The 19,442-nt window shown below is 43.5% G+C and overlaps 1 protein-coding gene across 1 annotated transcript in view; it reads left to right on the forward strand.

The window, feature by feature from the left end:
- MED13L (mediator complex subunit 13L) overlaps positions 1-19,442 on the forward strand; it is a 187,646-nt gene that overhangs the window by 134,736 nt on the left and 33,468 nt on the right. The window contains 8 exon segments of the mRNA XM_070951333.1: positions 3,136-3,298; positions 4,885-4,989; positions 6,140-6,865; positions 11,383-11,605; positions 12,700-12,805; positions 13,039-13,163; positions 14,722-14,821; positions 18,105-18,325. Of these exon segments, the coding sequence (XP_070807434.1) occupies positions 3,136-3,298; positions 4,885-4,989; positions 6,140-6,865; positions 11,383-11,605; positions 12,700-12,805; positions 13,039-13,163; positions 14,722-14,821; positions 18,105-18,325 (1,769 nt within the window).

Raw genomic sequence — 19,442 nt, forward strand, 5'->3', positions numbered from 1 at the left:
TAGACAGACATATAGATAGATGATAGAATAGGAGAGAGGGAGAGGGAGAGAGAGAGAGAAAGAAAGAAAGAAAGAAAGAACAGAATAATAGATGTCTAGACAGACATAGATAAATGATAGAATAGAGAGAGAGGGAGGGAGAGAAGGAACGAAAGAAAGATAATAGGATAATAGATGCATAGACAGACATATAGATAGATGATAGAATAGGAGAGAGGGAGAGAGAGAGAGAGAAAAAGAAAGAAAGAAAGAAAAAAGGATAATAGATGCACAGACAGATAAATAATAGAGAGGGAGGGAGGGAGATAAGGAAAGAAGTAAAGATAATAGGATAATAGATGCATAGACAGACATATATATATATGATCGAATAGGAGAGAGGGAGAGGGAGAGAAAGGAAAGAAGGAAGAAAGAAAGGAAGGAAGGAAGGAAGGAAGAAAGAAAGAAAGAAAGAAAGAAAGAAAGAAAGAAAGAAAGAAAGAAAGAAAGAAAGAAAGAAAGAAAGAAAGAAAAGGGTGTCATTATCAACATTTGAAGCCCGAGAAATAATAACCAGAAAAACTGGCTCAGCATGTTCTGGTCACCTCAGTAGCAGGCATCCACCATTCTCGGTGAATGTCTCCCCCCCCCCCACCCCCCGTTCCCCTTCTCCTCCCCAGATCGCTGTGCTTTGGCTGTTTCCAGTGTTTTATTCACAAGGCTTTTTTTTTTTTTTCTGGCCACGCCAGACATTAGAACAAGGAGTTCTGTAAACATGTTTGACCTTGTTGAGGATTTGTACAATTACCCCCTTTTCCAGCCCAAGTGCTCGGCGTTGTTTTTTTTTTTTTTTTTGTGACACGCGGTTAAGACGCTAAGCGAACACAAGGCTCCCTCTGCTGTCTGACTTAAGTTGCGTTGAGTTGACGCTTCCCTTCCTTCCAGTTGGAATTGCTTTAAGACCAGAATTCCTGAAATTTGGTGTTAACCGCCGCAGGCTAGAAGCCACCTCTCCTGCCTCCGATGGACAAAAGCAGAAAACGAATGTTGTCTCTCTCTTTTTCTTTTTTTAATCACATTTTATTAAGTTAAAGAGCCTTGATAGTACAGTGGTCTAAGCACCCTGTTATTAAGACCAGCTGCCTGCAATTACTGCAGGTTCGAATCTCTCCAAGGCTCAAGGTTGACTCAGCCTTCCATCCTTTCTAAGGTAGGTGAAATGAGGACCCAGATTGTGGGGACAGTAAGCTGACTTTGTATAAAATATACAAAAGAATGAAGGCTATTGCTTAACGCATTGTAAGCCGCCCTGAGTCTCCGGAGAAGGGCGGCATATAAATCATATTAAAAAAAAAAAAAGTTATAAAGTATTGTAAACTTCACTTAATCCTCTCCAAGGAAAGATTGAAGGCAAACGAGGTCCAGGCAGAAGAAGAATCTCAATGGCTTCAAAATCTTCTTTTTTAAAAAAAAAGTTTTTTTTTATTTTTTTAGACACGCAAACACACATACAATGTATTTTTTTCTGAACAGAGTATTGGCCGGTTCACAAATTTAAACAATTTTTAGTCATTTCAACACAATTTATATATTCCCTTTTTGCCATAGTATTTATTTTCTCTATTTTCTTTCTTTCTTCTCTTTTTCTCTTTTTCTCTTTTTTTTAATCAATATTGCCCATTCATCCTAACTTTAATCTTAACCTAATCCCATTTTTCCCTTCTTCTCTATATTGCACCCCTTAAGTTTAAAATCTCATTTAACATAATTCCTAGTATTACAGTCATTCATTTCATATCAAAATAATAAACCCAAAACATTTTATACCATATATTTCCTTAAGTCTTATTCTAAAACATTTGTCTGAAATGCTATAGGGCCGTGATGGCGAACCTATGGCCATATCGGTGGGCACGCGAGCTCAGCTCCGGCCAGCTGATTTTCGGGCCTTCTGCGCCCACCAGAAGTAGGGAAACAAGCTGCTTCCTGCCTCCAGAGGACCTGGAGGAGAGGGCGCGAAAGGCCCATCTTTTGCTCTCCCTAGCCTCCAGAGCCTTTCTAGGAGTCTGGGGAGGGCGAAAACAGCCTTCCCTGCCCCCATGGAGGCTCTCTGGAGGCCAGAAATGACCTGTTTGCCAACTTCTGGTGGGACCGGAAAGCCCGTTTTTTTTGCTGTCCCCAGTCTCCAGAGCCTTTCTAGGAGTCTGGGGAGGGCGAAAACAGCCTCCCCCTCCCACCCCGGAAGTCATCCGGAGGCCAGAAATGGCCCATTTGCCAACTTCCAGTGGGACCGGAAGACCCGTTTTTTGCTATCCCAAGCCTCCAGAGCCTTTCAAGGAATCTGGGGAGGGCGAAAACCATCCTCCCCACCCCCATGGAGGCCCTCCGTAGGCCAGAAACGGCCTGTTTGCCAACTTGTGGTGGGACCAGAAGGGCACATAGAATTATGGGTGTGAACGCACACATGCGTGACCCCCCACCCCCACCCCGCTCCTGGCACGCAATGGCAAGAAGGTTAGCCATCACTGCTATAGGATCTCTAGCTTGAGCAGGAGGTTGAACTAGAAGACCTCCAAGGTCCCTAGCAATTCTGTTATTCTGTTATTTATATTTATTTCTCTGTCATTAGATTTATAACGTGGATAGTAACCCTGATCGGAGATGATCAATACAATATTGTTGGCTTGAATATTATCACAGCTGGAGGGTTTTGGAATTGTCTAGCTGCTCTACCCCGGCAGTAAATGTGAATCCGTACACTCCATTCTGACAAGCTGGGGTCGCCTGCATCAAATCCCAGATTTTGTTTGTGTCTAAAACCAAACTTGTTCATCAGTAAATATATACAAGCTTCGGATCTGTGTGTTTCCTCATGCTTCCTCCTTTGATTTCCTGTCATCATTATTTTAATTTGTATTTTATATCCAGATAATCCTGTTGCATCTTGCACCCTTCCTCTCCCATCTTTTTCATTGTAAATTACTACCACTGTTATGAATATTTATTGCTTCAATGTTTTATTGGCTTTTAACGTTTGCGAGCCAACCCAGAGTCACGTCTAGGCAAAATTGGGGGCAAACAAGTCTAACGAACAAACAAACTGAATAAAATTCTCAAAAAATAAAATAAAATAAAAAAATCTGCTATTTCTTGCAGGTGACAGTGGAGGCATTCCAACCATCGTCAATCATTCAGCCGCACCAGATGGAATGATCACTATGCAGAGTCCCAAAAAATCGGGGAAGATCCCGCCCAAATTTCAGAACTGTATGGTCCACCGAGTTTGGAAAGAATGCATCCTCAATAGGACACAGTCCAAGTAGGAACACTGGGTTTTCCTGGACTCTTTTGCTACAAACTTCTACAACTGCTCATTTTAATAACCTGTCTCTCTATGGACACGTGTGTGTGTGTGTGTGTGTGTGTGTGTGTGTGTGTGAGAGAGAGAGAGAGAGAGAGAGAGAGAGAGAGAGAGAGTAAATGAGTGAATACTTTGTAATGTCAAACTGAATGACTAATTTGGGGAATCGTGTTGAAGAACTGCTGGTCCTAATCTTTATGAGTTTATTGTGAGCCCCACCAAAGTGTCAGATGTGAAGAATCCGGACTACTCAAATTAGGTTCTAGTCAAGTTGATTTATTATTCATGCCTGTACAGAGCAATCTAGTCAATTAACACTAACTGGCACTAGGTAATGAAATTCAAGAGGGGTTGAACGTAAACCATTTGTGGGAATGTAAGGATTCTAGGCTGATGCCTCTCTTGACTCCTTCCCTTGGTTCTGCCTGTCTTCCTAAATCAGGGGGTCAGCAACCTTAAACACTCAAAGAGCCACAAAAGTCCTAACCGGAAGCCCCCCGTTCAATTCTGGAGCCGACCGGAAGTCCGCTTCCCTCACCATAGAGTCTCCTCCTAGCGCGGCATCCTTTTTCCTCTACCTGTCCTAACCGAAAGTCCTATCAATTGTGGAGCTGACCACCGATAGGGAGCTGCAGCAGAGGGTTGAAAGAGCCACATGTGGCTCCAGAGCCACAGGTTGCTGACTCCTGTCCTATATCAAACCCATTTAGGAGAAGAAGAGTAAGGGACATATTTGGGTCCTTGTGGTTTTAATCTGAGTTGCAACATCCCGAGTTCCTTAAAAGGAATTCTGAGTCATACATAGAATAACGAAATTGCAATTATTATGCGTCTTCTCAGAGCCCACCGGTCAAGTTGGTTCAGCTCAGATGTGTAGAAGACCTCCAAGGACCCTTCCAGCTGTGTTATTCAGATGATTCTTCCCTGTGGCATTCACCTATACGTTTTAATTTTGCTAAACCTTGCTCTGCTGTTCTTTGACGATTTGTGCCTTGGTTATATCTCCGATGCGCACAAATACATACATACATACATACATACATACATACATACATACATATATATATATATATATATATATATATATATATATGAAGTATGTTTGTTGGCATTGCTAGTGATGCCTCTGAAGATTGGAGCGGAAAGTATGAACTGTAAATCTCATTTAGTAATAATACGCAGGTATGCGAAAAATGCTCAGATGTGGCTGCACATAAAAATAAACTGGGTGCCAACGGTACTACTGAGTGTACAGGAAACAAAATTCCCTTTTAGCCCGGCTTGTAAAATATATGTAAAATATATATTATGCAACTCCGTTCACATAATATCCGATTTAAGAAAAGAAAAATTTCAAAGCTGATTAAAAATAGCTTCATTTAGCCTGGGAAGCATTGGTCATTCATTCATTCATTCATTCATTCATTCATTCATTCATTCATTCATTCATTCATTCATTCCCACTTACCTCTTGAGCTTCTGCGCTCATAAATTAAGGCTTCCTGGCCTGCTGACATAGTTACATCTGTTTTAATTCCTACCAGAAGGAATCCCGTTCCTGCTACCAATATGGAGGAAGATGCCCCCGTCAGCTGTGTTTCTTGGGATTTTGTGGATCCAGCCCAAAGAGTCCCCTGCTCTTGTTCCAGGTCAGTAGATGGGAGGAGAATCTCAAGACCATTCACATAGAAGAAAATAGGGTTACGTATGTGAGTTTGATATAGTGCTGGCCTAGAAACCAGGAGATGGTGAGTTCTAGCTCCACCTTAGTTAGGCAGGAAAGCTGTCTGCCTGACTTTGGGCCTATCACCAGGAGACGGTGAGTTCTAGTCCCACCTTAGCCAAGAAAGCCGACAGTGAATTCCCAGAATTCCCCAGCCAGCCATCTTGGGGCATCTCCCAATTCTGGGAGTTGAAATCCACCCAATCTTCAATTTGCCCAGATTGAAAACCACTGCTTTAAAACAAGAATGTCCAACCTTGGCACCTTTTAAGACTTGTGGACTTCAACTCCCAGAATTCCCCAGCTTCGGGGGTAGAGTCTACATGTCTTAGAATTGCAAAGGTTGAGAAACCACGATCTGAGAATATGTAAAAAAAAAAAAAAAAAATCAAAAAAATCACTTGCCAATGTTGACAACCACTGCTTTAAAGCAAGAGTGTCCAGTTTTAAGACTTGCGGACATCAACTCCCAGAATTCCTAGCTGGGGAATTCTGGGAGTTGAAGTACCAAGGTTGGACATCCCTGCCCTAAGAGGCCCGTTTGGTAAATTCTTACAAGTTTTCTGTTACAGTGGTTATGTCTGCTGTGTAGGCAGCTTTATTCAGAGATGCATTTCCTGCCTCTCTAGGAGTTGCCTTCAGCTGCTTGTCAGGTTTCGATGCCATCTCAAAATAAATGAGTTTCCAAACTGCCGATCTTTAAGGAAATTTTCTCTTTATTCGAGCACAGCAATCTGATCCTGACTCTTTCGCGGTCAGTACTGACCTTTGCCCCCCCAATCCCTCCCTTTCCGATCCCCAATTCTCTGCTTCTCATTGGCTATCTTCCAAGTCACTTTCCTGATTCCTTCTTCGTCAGATCACAGGAATGTCTCCCCCCCTCTCCCATCTCCGAGGAGACAGAATCTTCAAAGGGATTTAGTAGGCAAAAGTTCAGGCTTCTCCTCTCTTTATTATATGTCAGTGCTGGGACGCTGACACTGCTATACTCCTAATGATGGTTTACCACTGTTAACTGCATTTTGATTAAACTTCTGGAAACATTTTCTTTCTTTTTTTCTTCTTTTTCCCCCCAGGCACAAACTCCTGAAGCAACGCTGTGCTGTCGGCTCCAGTCGTCCGCCCACGATATCACAGCCGGGGTTCGGAGGGGGAACCTCCTCCTCTTCCACTTTACCCCCTCCTACCTCTAAGCACAAAACTACCGAGAGGCAGGAGAAATCGGAGAAAGTTCAGAAGAGGTTGTTGCTGCCATTTCATCATCGTCCCTCGGTGACCGAAGACCTGTGCCTGGAGCAGGACCCTTCGGGACAGAAGCTGGCCTTGGCCGGAGTGGAACCTTCCTTAGAAGCTGCGAGTAATAGGAAGTACGAGAAGCAGCTGTCCCTGCCTCCCCGACACCCGAGCAAGCCAGCCAATTCGAATCCTATGGATTCTCCCCGTTCCCCCATATCTCCTCTGCCTCCGACCCTCAGCCCCCAGCCCAGGGGACAGGAATCCGACACTTTGGATCCGTCGTCCGATCCTGGCAACCCGACCCTCTACAGCAATGGATTAGAACTTCAGCCCATGGCCAGCGCGGAGGATCGGACGGTCCTCGTGGGTCAAAGGTTGCCTCTGATGGCCGAAGTCAGCGAGACAGCTTTGTACTGCGGGATCGTACACCACCAGGAGTCATCCAACAAATGGCAGGGATATTCTCTTCCTCTCCCCAGCAATCTAGAATTCAGGCCTCCGGAACTCCAGTGTGAGATCCACGACCTCAAGATGGACGTGGCCTTGGAAAACAGTCCGCTGAAAAGGTAAGACCAAGTCTTGTTTTCCTTCCAGCGTGTCGGGATGGGATGGGATGGGACGACTTGCCAGAGACAAGTCACTGCGGCCAATGCGCCATGGCCAACTTGCTGTGGGACAACTCACCACAGCCAAATTTCGGTAGGACAACTCGCCGCAGGACAATTTTAACAGTTCAATTGCGTTATTCAAAATCCTTTCTTTAATAGCAACAGCAGTAGCCCTTAGACGTATATGCCGCTTTACAGTGCTTTCCAGCCCTCTCTAAACGCTTTACAGAGTCAGCATCTTGCAAACCCCAACAATCTGGGCCCTCATTTTACCCACCTCGGAAGGATGGAAGGCTGAGTCAACCTTGAGCCTGGTGAGATTCAATCTGCCAAATTGCAGGCAGCAGAAGTCGCCTGCAGGACTGCCCTCTAACCACTGCGCCACTGCGGCTTAATGATTCTATCCCACCATTCCTTTGATATCAGTATTCCTCATGCCCCACAGTGAATTGTCTTGCGTCGAGTCGGCTCTGGTGAGTTGGCTACAGCGAGTTGCGCCATGTCGAATTGTCATAGACAATTATGGGAAGGCTAATTTTCAAGCCATTGATGTAAATAGAGCCCTGGTGGCGCAGCAGACTAAAGTACTGTTAAGTAGCACCAACTGCCTACAATTACTGTAAGTTCAAATCTCGCCAAGGCTCAAGGTTGACTCCGCCTTCCATCCTTTCTAAGGTAGGTGAAATGAGGACCCAGTTTGTGGGGGCAATAAGCTGACTTTGTATAAAATATACAAAAGGATGAAGGCTATTGCTTAAGGAGCCTTGGTAGTACAGTGGTCTAAAGCACCCTGTTATTAAGAACAGCTGCCTGCAATTTACTGCTGGTTCGAATCTCTCCAAGGCTCAAGGTTGACTCAGCCTTCCATCCTTTCTAAGGTAGGTGAAATGAGGACCCAGATTATGGGGGCAATAAGATGACTTTGTATAAATATACAAAAGTATGAAGGCTATTGCTTAATGCATTGTAAGCCGCCCTGAGTCTCCGGAGAAGGGCGGCATATAAATCAAAATTTAAAAATAAATAAATAGCCGATGGCCATGTGGAAATACAGCACTGCAGGGCTGCTAGCCTCCAATGCGCCTGCATTCTCCATCATCAATGAGAGCAATTCTTTTAGGAGGTCATGTGGTACGATCCCTGCGACCACAGGAAGATGTGTACTCCTGTGAGGTTATTTTAAGATGACCTGTCAGAATACTGAAGGATACCAATGAATGTTTAAAGCAGAAACGTTGGAAAACGGTGTTCGTTCTTTCTTCTCACGTTGGACTAAGAGATTCCCGCTAGCTTTGAGAAGTCTTCCTCCTCTGCATTTCTTCAGAAATCATAATGATAAAGCAGGCTGACACGAGAATATATCAGGCGCTTCCCCATTCATTTTTCCCCTTTGTGGTGAATTAGAACATGCTAAATATCGCATCGCGTAATTATATTATTACAGTTTACTGGGGAAGGGGAAAAAAGGAAAAGAAAAGAAAAGCCACAGGGCAGATTTTATACAGCACATTATCCATAATAATAACCAGCTAAGGCCTAAAATATTGATGTCAGGCTTCAAGAATACTGCAAATTAGAGCCAGCAACGTGCATCCTCAAATTATCTCAGAATAACAGCGCACTTCTCCTGCAGTTATTCAGATATTATTTCTACGGAATGGTGTTCTGAAACTTCTCAGTACAGGAAAGGGATTCCTTTTGAGTATCACACAGAGGAAGATGTAGATGTTAGGCCATTTGAAAGCCATAAACCTGTTGTGGCCCCGGCCAACGGATCTGGTAGCAGATTCGGACAGTGAGGAGGTTGGGGAGAAACATGGGCCAGTCCTGGAGTCTGGGGAAGGCTCTGATGAGGGCTCTGCGTCAGAGGCAGAGAGGGGGCCAGGGCCGTCTGACAGTTATCAGCTGCCTTCGGAGTCGGACATCAGTGAGACAGACGAACAGTTGGAGTCTGTTCCCAGTGTGCGCATGCGCAGAGTTGCCAGGCGAAGAGAACAGCTAAAGAACAAGGGTCGGCTTGGGAGTAAGGCCACAGGTGGACAATGAATGGCCCTTCCCAGAGGGAATAAAAGAGGAGCGAAAGGGGAGTGGAGTTTGCAGGAGACAATTAGTTCATTCCTGCATTCTTACCAGGTATTGCAGCGTCTGAAAGATATCGGCCTGGCCACTCTCCAAGCCTGATAAAGGTCGGTAATTGTGACCGATCTTGAAAGACTGTGAGAGAGGAAAGACTTTGCTGGAGAGGAATTCACTGTCGATTAAATAAAAGGGGTTTTTGTCAGGACAAGGACTTGGCTTCGTGCTGCTGAGGAAGCCTAAATCAGAACAAAACCTGGGATTAAACACGATTATGTAGATTCTCAAGAAAAGAGGGTTGCTTCAAATTGATGTCCCAGAGGACAGGAGATTGAAACAAATAATACATTAGTAGCTGTAAAAGTTAAATTCTGAGAATCCCCCTTTTCTGTTTTTTAAGTTGAGAAGATTCCACATTTACAGAGGGGGATCACTGGATTTAATAATGGAAGAAAAGCAGTGAAGTAAGATATGTGAATTGTTCAAAAGAGAGAGAGAGAGAGAGGGAGGGAGAGAGAGAGAGAGAGAGAGAGAGAGAGAGAGAGAGAGAGAGAGAGAGAGAGGTTGAGACAGGGCTATCCAGTTCCACAGCAAGAAAAGTTGGACAACTTTTGAGTTTAGGTTAGGATATGAAGGTATGAGAGACAGTTTGGTCTGGTGGTTAAGACAGTAGGGGGAGACCGTGGGTTCTAGTACCTCTTTAGCCGTGATAGACGGCTGGCTGACTTTGGGCCAATCACTAGGAGATGGTGAATTCTAGTCCTGTCTTAACCATGAAAGCCGGCTGGCTGACTTTGGGCCAATCACTAGGAGATGGTGAATTCTAGTCCCGTCTTAACCATGAAAGCCATCTTAGGGGATTTTGGGCTACTCCCTGTCAGCCCAACCCACCTCACAGGGTAATTCTTGTGTGGGACCATAGGAGGAGGAAGATGGGTTCACCTCCTTGAATTATTTGTGAAAATAATAAAGGTGGGATATAAATAATTGACCGGATCAATAAATGACTAGATAACTAGAACCAAAGACGGGACATGGTGAGAGACCTCTTGAGCCAGGAGATTTCTCCACATGAGTCTTGAAGCCGCAAAGGAGAAGGAATGGAACACTTAGACGTGGTCCAGACCACCAGGAATGTGGCTTATAGGCCGGAGTGATTTGGGCCCAGAACAGAAGGAATCTAAGTGCTAGACTTTAGGAGAAACCCTCCCTTACTACCACCTCTTACAATACTAGACAACACAGTATCAACAGTAGAGGCCTTCAAATGTCTGGGTTCTACCATATCTCAAGACCTAAAATGGACACCCAACATCAAAAACGTCATCAAAAAAGCACAACAAAGAAGGTTCTCTCTGCACCAACTCAGGAAGCTCAAACTGCCCAAAGAGCTGCTGATCCAGTTCTACAGAGGAATTATTGAGTCTGTCATCTTCACCTCCATAACTGTCTGGTTTGGCTCCTCAACCCAATAAGACAGAAACCGACTTCAGAGGAGAATTAGAATTGCAGAAAAAACAATGGCTACCAACCTGCCTTCCATGGAGGACCTGTATACTGCAGGAGTCAAAAAGAGGGCTGGGAAAATATTTACAGACCCTTCGCATCCTGGACATAAACTGTTTCAACTCCTACCCTCAAAACGACGCTATAGGGCACTGCACACCAGAACAACTAGACACAAGGACAGTTTTTTCCCGAACTCCATCACTCTGCTAAACAAATAATTTCCTCAATACTGTCAAACTATTTACTAAGTCTGCTTTATTATTAATCTTTTCATCGTTCCTATCACCCATCTCCTCCCACTTATTACTGTATGACTGTAACTTTGTTGCTTGTATCCTTACGATTTATATTGACTGTTTCCTAGTATGATTCGATTGCTTATTTGTACCCTATGACTATCATTAAGTGTTGTACCTTATGATTCTTAATGAACATTTCTTTTATGTACAGTGAGAGCATATGCACCAAAGACAGATTCCTTGTGTATCCAATCACACTTGGCCAATAAAGAATTGTATTCTATTCTAGATATGGAGGAGAGAATGATGGCTGTTTAAATATGAATATGTCTTTCCCCTTAGCCATCGACAAGCAAGTTGTATGATGCTGAGGTTGAAAAAGTTGGTTAGCCCCATTTATTTGAGGAGGATATTTTTAACAGCCACAGAAGTTAGATATATATTTTTCTTTCATTCTTCAACCAACCAGAAGGGGGATTATTGACATGTTAGTGTCGCAATGAAATTCTAGGACTGATATATATATATATATATATATATATATATATATATATATATATATATATATATATATATATATATATATATATATATATATATATATATATTTAAAAAATATATTATCGTGTGCTTCTTTTTCCTCTACTGTAGGTTCTTAGCACAGCCTAATAAAAGATTTAAAATCATGGAGGAGACCCTACCTGTTCAAGCAGTGAATTATCTGGACCCCTCACCGCTAATTCCTCAATCTGGTGAATGCTTGGGAGATGCCACTGATCCATACACGTTTCAGGACGGGGACATCAAATACAGCTTCACTGGCACTAAAAAATGCAAACTTGGGACTGACAGAGAATCTCTGAAGAAGAATAAGGTACCCGTCGAAGTCGAGGCATAAACCTTTGTAGAGCGGTTCGTGGCTTTGCGTATCCCCTCGACTTGATTTCATCCTTCGTCAGACTTCACACTTGAGTTTACACAGCGTGCTTAACACGGCCATAGAATTTACATAATGTAGAGTTATATTCTAATACAGGGCACCTGTGTTAAGCATCAGGAAAAGTAACCAGGTTTAAAATGCAGCCACTGGGTCTTTAAATCAATTGTTTAGGTCTTCATATCACTTAGTTAAGTGTCTCAGAGAAAGATGGCAGGTAGAGGGAGGGAGGAAGGGTGGGTGGGTGGGTGGATGGATAGTAGGTAGGTAAGTAGATTAGATAGATACATGGATGGATGGATGGATGGTAGGTAGTTAGATTAGATAGATAGATGATAGATAGATAGATAGATAGATAGATAGATAGATAGATAGATAGATAAATAGATATGTAGTTCAATATAGATAAGTAGATCGAGTGGGGGGAGAGATAGATAGATAGATAGATAGATAGATAGATAGATAGATGATAGATAGATAGATGTGCATACATAGATATAGATAAGTAGATAGAGGGATAGATAGATAAATAGATATGCACATATGTAGATATGTACATAGATAGATAGATAAATAGATATGCACATATGTAGATATGTACATAGATAGATAGATAGATAGATAGATAGATAGATAGATAGATAGATAGATGTGCATACATAGATAGATATAGATAAGTAGATAGAGGGATAGATAGATAGATAAATAGATATGCACATATGTAGATATGTGCATAGATAGATAGGTAGATGGATAGATAGATAGATAGATAGATAGATAGATAGATAGATAGATAGATAGATAGATAGATGTGCATACATAGATATAGATAAGTAGATAGAGGGATAGATAGATAAATAGATATGCACATATGTAGATATGTGCATAGATAGATAGATAGATAGATAGATAGATAGATAGATAGATAGATAATGTGCTAAAATAATTCAAGATCTCTTCCTTCTCATTTTCTTTTGGATTTTCACAGTATTTACCTCAATAACAGTTGGTTAAATTCTTTGTGATTGCAGCCGGAAGACGGAACTGCAGCTAAAGAGCTAACTTCAGGAGGCCATTCAACCACCATGCCAGATGGGAAAGATGCAATGTCCATCTTCAGTTCTGCACCTAAGACAGGTATGCTGTAGGTGAATTGTCAACAGCCAAGCACGAGTCAGCCATCCTTTCACAATAAGCAAAAAGAAGAAAAGTTGGGATGGTGGTAACGTCCAGTTTTTGAATATTTTCCTCTGGGCATTACTTTTTTGCTGAGTCTCTAATTAGGCATTTTTAAGGACAAATTTGGGGGACGTGGTTAAATGTCTGTTGTGCATTCTCACTTCTTGATCTTCTTCTTCTTCTTCTCCCAGATACGCGGCAAGATAATTCGGCTGGCCGAGCTGGTTCTGGTAGCTTAACACAAGTTACTGACTTGGCCCCTTCTCTTCATGATTTGGATAATCTCTTCGATAATTCAGATGAAGATGAGCCTGGTGTAAGTTTGTGATGAACTGAGGTTGATCATTGGGACAGTGTCCTTTTGACCTTGAATGAGGTTGCAGACTATGAAGTTAGTTCTGACAAAAGAGAATATTTGTAGCTCAGGGTTGAACTGTGGGGTCCTTAGCGCTCTCTGAGCTTGGTGGTTTTCTTGTAGACGTTTCATTACCAAACTAGGTAACGTTATCAATGCTAGAAGGGAGTAGGATTTGTGGAGTAGAGGAGAAGGGGGGAAGAGGAGGAGGACAGTGATGACAATAACTGGGACATCCTTGGTCCTCTCTTGAGTATGGTGGTGGAGGAAGAGAAGGAGGAGAAGAACAGAACTAACTGCAGGGTCCTTGGTGCTCTTTGAGGTTGGTTTTCTTGCAGACATTTCATTACCAAACTAGGTAATATCATCAATGCACTTACACAGTTTGATGATGAAAAGTCTGTAAGAAAACAGCTAAACTTGGAGATCACCAAGGACCATGGAGTTAGTTCTGCTTCAAATAACACTCCTATAAAACCAGAATTTTAATCTTTTTTTTTTTTCAGTTGATATGGCAAGTTTTATTTCCAAATTCCTTTGACATTTCATAGGTATTAAATACAGGCAGTTCTCCCTTAACAACCATAACTGGGACCAGCAACTCCGTCCCTAAGCAGCACAGTCATTGGTGAAACATCCTGTGACCAGGACTATCTTACAATGTCAGTTCTGCTATAGCCGTTAAACGAATCGTGGTTGCTAAGTATGACATTGCATGACCCTGGCTTGCAAGTTCCTTCTAGCTTCCCTGTTGACTTTACTTTCCAGAGGTTGGCTAAGAAGGTTATACATGGCCATCATTTTCACGATGTGCAGCAGCTGCTCACTGCCCAAATCACAACCACATACCATGGGGACATTATAATTGCTGTAAGCTTGAGAGTCAATCATAAATCTACTTTTTCAGCACCATCATAAATTTGAGCAGTCGCTGAATGAGGACTGTCATTAACCAAGGACTACCTGTCACATGAAACATTTTTCCAGGGTTGATTTTTATCTCCAAAAAATAATGTTCATTCTTAGATCCAACACAAAATTCAAAGTTATTTGCTTTAGGGAATGTAATGTGTAAATGGATAAAGCATTGGACGCAGAGCAGATAATCTCAAATTCAGATTCATCTCCAGACAGCTGTTCATTGGCTCAGTTTTGGTCAAGTCGCTATCTTTTAGCCCAGCCTACTTTAAAGGGTAAAATTTTGTGAAGGTGGGAACTAGAGAGATGAACGCTGCTTGTATTATTTGACGTTCCTCAAGGAAAGGCTGAAATAATAAACAATAATAAACAAATGAATGTCTAAATAAGAAAGGTGAATTGTGGCTTACAATTTGGGCTCCATGAGTAATTGTGTGCTGTGAACACCGCATAGGAGTCAGGAAGGGCATCCGGCCAGTAAACGCTCAGCTCCATTCAGTCGGCCTGACTCCATCCCGATGCAAGAGATTACAAGTTCAATAAAAGGGAAAAAAAAATATTTGCTTTGTAATATATGCGTATGTTTTAATTGCAACCCTAGGCTGTCTCCCCCCCACTCCGATCATCAAAATTGCCACCGGTGGGAGCTGAAGAGCGGCATCTAAGCAAGGATGCAAGGACAGCAGTTCCTTATCCCCCGAGTAAGTAATTTCAGCATTGTTCCAGATAAAGTATATCCTCTTTCTTTCCCAGACTGAAACCAAACAGTTTTCCTCCTTTTGTTCAAAACTTTGTTAGTGAAATATTCCCTTGTAAAAGGACATGGATGGATCTATTGCCCGAAAATGGTCTGAAAACGGCCAAAAAACAAGCATGTGTGAGCTGGCCAGCGGGTCTGTGCGGGCGCTGGAGCGCTGAAAAACGGCCTGAAAAATGCCCCCAAAACAGGCCATTTTCTGGCCGTTTTAGCCCATTTTCAGCCTGTTTTGGGGGCCTTTTTTGGCCTGAAAATAGCCTGAAAACGGCCAAAAAACAGGCATGTGTGAGCTGGCCAGGGGTCTTTGCGGGCGCTGGAGCACTGAAAAACGGCCTGAAAAATGCCCCCAAACCAGGCCATTTTCTGCCTGTTTTCAGCCCGTTTTTGGGCCTTTTTTGGCCCGAAAAATGGCCTGAAAAATGCCCCCAAAACAGGCCGTTTTCTGGCCGTTTTCAGCCCATTTTGGGGGCCTTTTTTGGCTTGAAAAACAGCCTGAAAATGGCTAAAAAAACAGGCATGTGTGAGCCGGCCAGCTGGTCTTTGTGGGCTCTGGAGTGCCGAAAAACGTTCTGAAAAATGCCCAAAAAACAGGCCATTTTCTGGCCATTTTAGCTCATTTTCAGCCTGTTTTTGGGGCCAGCTGGTCTTCTGGTTTACTATGCTGTGGCGCGCGCGCATGCACACCTGTTCCGGTTTGGGCACTCGATGCCGAAAAGGTTCGCCATCCCTGGCCTCTTGGAAGAATTAATATTGATTGGCAACTGAGGTGATCCAGTTTTGCATAAACAGATGCTACAATCTATGGACACCGGTATCATAAAATCAAGCCACTTTATTTTCAGTAATTGATCAAATCCTGTATTTATATATTGATTGATTGATTGATTGATACAAATAAACCCACCCCTTAGAGTCTCAAAAGCAAAGCGATAATCACACACCATTAAGGGAAATTAAAGAAGGTGCTTGATCCCAATCGGGGGACAAAATTATTATTTTTTTTAAAAAATCCTACAATGCGGCCATAATAAAAGCTATATCTTGACAAGGGCAGCATCTTTTCAATACCAGTATTCACAAAGCCATTGGCTCATCAGCTGATGCCGGATAGCATCATTACCACAGATAATAGCATTCAGGCCGGAGGGAAATGCGATTGTTTTAATTTGAGAAGGTATTCATTTAAAAAGCTGTCACTTTAAAAGTAGTGGGGTGAAGTTGATTTGAGGGCAATAGAAGCCAATGCTTTCCAACACAGGCTGTAATTTGTACCTTCATTAAATCTATCAAGACGGAGGGATTAGACCCATCAATTTTCAATTTGCCGCTCCTTAGTGTTCCATGAAGAATTCGAAGTAAAACTGAAAGACGCTCGCACGAGACATTTAAAATTCCCCTTACGTACAGAATTACAGAATAACAGGCTTGGAAGGGACCTTGGAGGTCTTCTAGTCCAACCCCCCCCCCCCCCCCGAGCAGGAGACTCTGTAAGATTCCAGACAAACAGCTGTCCAGTCTCTTCTGGAAAACCTCCAGTGATGAAGGGCCCCACAACTTCTGGAGCCATGGTTCCGCTGAATAATTGTTCTCACTCTCAAAAAAAGAAGTTAGAACACAGAACATAAAATCGGTGGGCTGAAGGAAGAGATCTTGGAGATCTTCTAATCCAGGGGTCAGCAACCTGCGGCTCTGGAGCCGCATGTGGCTCTTTCACCCCTCTGCTGCGGCTCCCTGTCACTCAAAATAGGCGTCACAGCCGCCAATGTGCGACACCCGCCGGCACGCGATTTATTGAGCTTTTCAACCCCCGGTAGGCCAACCACGGATAAATCCAAGAGAAGAAAAAAGTTTCAGAAGAAAACAGAACGTTTAATTCAACTACCTATGCTAGTTTTGTGGCCGCTCAAGAAATAGTCAGGCACGGGAAGGGTTTTTGTGGCTCCCGGTGTTTTCTTTTCTGTGGGGAACGGGTCCAAATGGCTCTTTTGAGTGTTTAAGGTTGCAGACCCCTGTTCTAGTCCAACCCCTTGCTCGAGCAGGAGTTCCTATACGATTCCAGACAAACAGCTGTCCAGTCTGTCCTCCAGCAATGGAGCACCCGCAACTTCTGGAGGCAAGCAGTTCCACTGATTGTTCTCACTGATTGGAATATTCTCAATGTTAGGTTGGATCTCTCTTTGATAAGCTTCCACCCCTTGCTTCTTGTTCTGCCCTCAGGTGCTTTGGAGAACAGAAAGTGTTTGTGTGTGTCTGTGTAGCAAAACTGTGGCATTCCTTTTTCACAAGGATAGAAACCACAAGAGCCTTCAGCAATCTTGGAGGCTATCAAATGTTCCCGCCACTCCCTTTTAAATCTCACACACGCTTAAGTCAGTTCAACAACATATTAATTAGTGGACAACCAGTTTAATACGAGCCCAAAGTGTGCAGCAGCAGCCAAAAAAGCCAACGCAATCCTAAATTGCATTAACAGAGCAATACAATCAAAATCAAGTGAGGTACTAATACCACTCTATAAAGCCTTAGTAAGACCACACCTAGAATCCTGCACCCAGTTTTGGTCCCCACACTGTAAAAACGATGTGGAGACTCTAGAAAAAGTGCAGAGAAGAGCAACCAGGATGATGAGGGGACTGGAGGCTAAAACCTACGATGAATGGTTGCAGGAACTGGGCGTGGCTAGGCTAGTGAAGAGAAGGACCAGGGGAGACAGGAGAGCATCTTCCAATATTTGAGGGGCTGCCACAGAGAGGAGGAAGGGGGTCAAGCTGTTTTCCAAGGTACTTGAGGGCCAGACAAGGAGTAATGGATGGAAACTGACCAAGGAGAGATTCAACCTGGAAATGAGGAGGAATTTTCTGACTGTGAGAACAATCAACCCATGGAACAGAAGTTCCCTTCAGAAGTTGTGGGAGCTTCATCACTGGAGGCTTTCAAGAAGAGACTGGACTGCCATCTGTCAGAAACGGTGTAGGATCTCCTGCTTGGGCAGGGTGGGTGGGGTTGGACTAGATGACCTCCAAGCTCCCTTCCATCTCTGTTAATCTGTTAAAGAATCCGTTAAAGAAAAATTATTTAGATTTTAAGAAAAAAAACAATAAAACCCTCGGTGGCACGTGGGCGATATAGAGAGGCTTGCAGTGAATTCACCTTCCGTAAAGTTTTGCCCTTCGGTTTGTCTCTGCGTGGCTTCACCATCTTTTTAACGCTCGAGTTGTGTTTTCCAGCCGTTGCAGACCTGCAGCGAATGTTCCCCACCCCGCCTTCCTTGGAGCAGCACCCGGCTTTTTCACCTGTCATGAGCTACAAAGACGGCATCAGCTCAGAGACCGTCACCACGCTGGGGATGATGGAAAGCCCGGTGGTCAACATGGTTGCGACTCAACTCACCGAGTTTAAAATGGAAGTAGAAGATGGTTTGGGCAGTCCGAAGCCGGAAGAAGTCAAGGTAAAACAGATCACGTGAAGTGCTAATAGCACTTTATAATGCTTTGGTAAGACCACCTTTGGAAAATAGATCCAGTTTTGGTCCCCACAATATAAAAAAAAGATGTTGAGACTTTAGAAAGAGTGCAGAGAAGAGCAACGAAGAGGATTAGGGGACTGGAGGCTAAAATACGAAGAACGATTGCAAGAACTGGGGATGTCTAGTTTAATGAGAAGAGCCTTGGTGGCGCAGCAGATTGAAGTGCTGTTAAGTACCACCAGCTGCCTGCAATTACTGCAAGTTCAATTCTCACCAGGCTCAAGGTTGACTCAGCCTTCCATCCTTCCGAGGTAGGTAAAATGAGGACCCGGATTGTGGGGGCAATAAGCTGACTTTGTATAAAAAAAGAACACCGCTTAGGGGGGGGGGGGGGGCGAAAGCCCTACTAAGCAGGTATATACAAAAGTATGAAGGCTATTGCTTAACGCATTGTAAGCCGCCCTGAGTCTCTGGAAAAGGGCGGCATATAAATCGAACCAATAAACTAACTAACTAACTAACTAACTAACTAACTAACTAACTAACTAACTTTCGGAAGGCCCGAAAACCAGCTGGCTGGCGCATAAATGCATGCTGGAGCTGAGCTAGGGCAACACTTGCGTGCCCACAGATATGGCTCTGTGTGCCACATGTGGCACGCGTGCCATAGGTTCGCCATCATGGTTCTAGGTCATCTAGTCCAACCCCTTGCCCAAGCAGGAGACCCTATGCCATTTCTGACAGATGGCAGTCCAGTCTCTTCTTGAAAGCTCCCAGTGATGAAGCTCCCACAACTTCCGAAGGCAACTTCTGTTCCATTGGTTGATTGTTCTCAATGTCAGAAAAGTCTTCCTTATTTCCAGGTTGAATCTCTCCTCGATCAGTTTCCATCCATTATTCCTTATCTGGCCTTCAGCTGCTTTGGAGAATAGCTTGACCCCCTTCCTCTCTGTGGAAGCCCCTGAAATATTGGAAGATGCTATCCTGTCTCCCCTGGTCCTTCTCTTCACTGGACTAGCCATGCCCAGTTCCTGCAACCGTTCATCGTAGGTTTCATCCTCCAGCCCCCTCATCATCCTGGTTGCTCTTCTCTGCACTC

This window comes from Pituophis catenifer, unplaced genomic scaffold (assembly GCF_029215685.1).
Source record: "Pituophis catenifer annectens isolate HBS135680 unplaced genomic scaffold, rPitCat1.0.hap2 SCAF_10, whole genome shotgun sequence".
NCBI lineage: Eukaryota > Metazoa > Chordata > Lepidosauria > Squamata > Colubridae > Pituophis > Pituophis catenifer.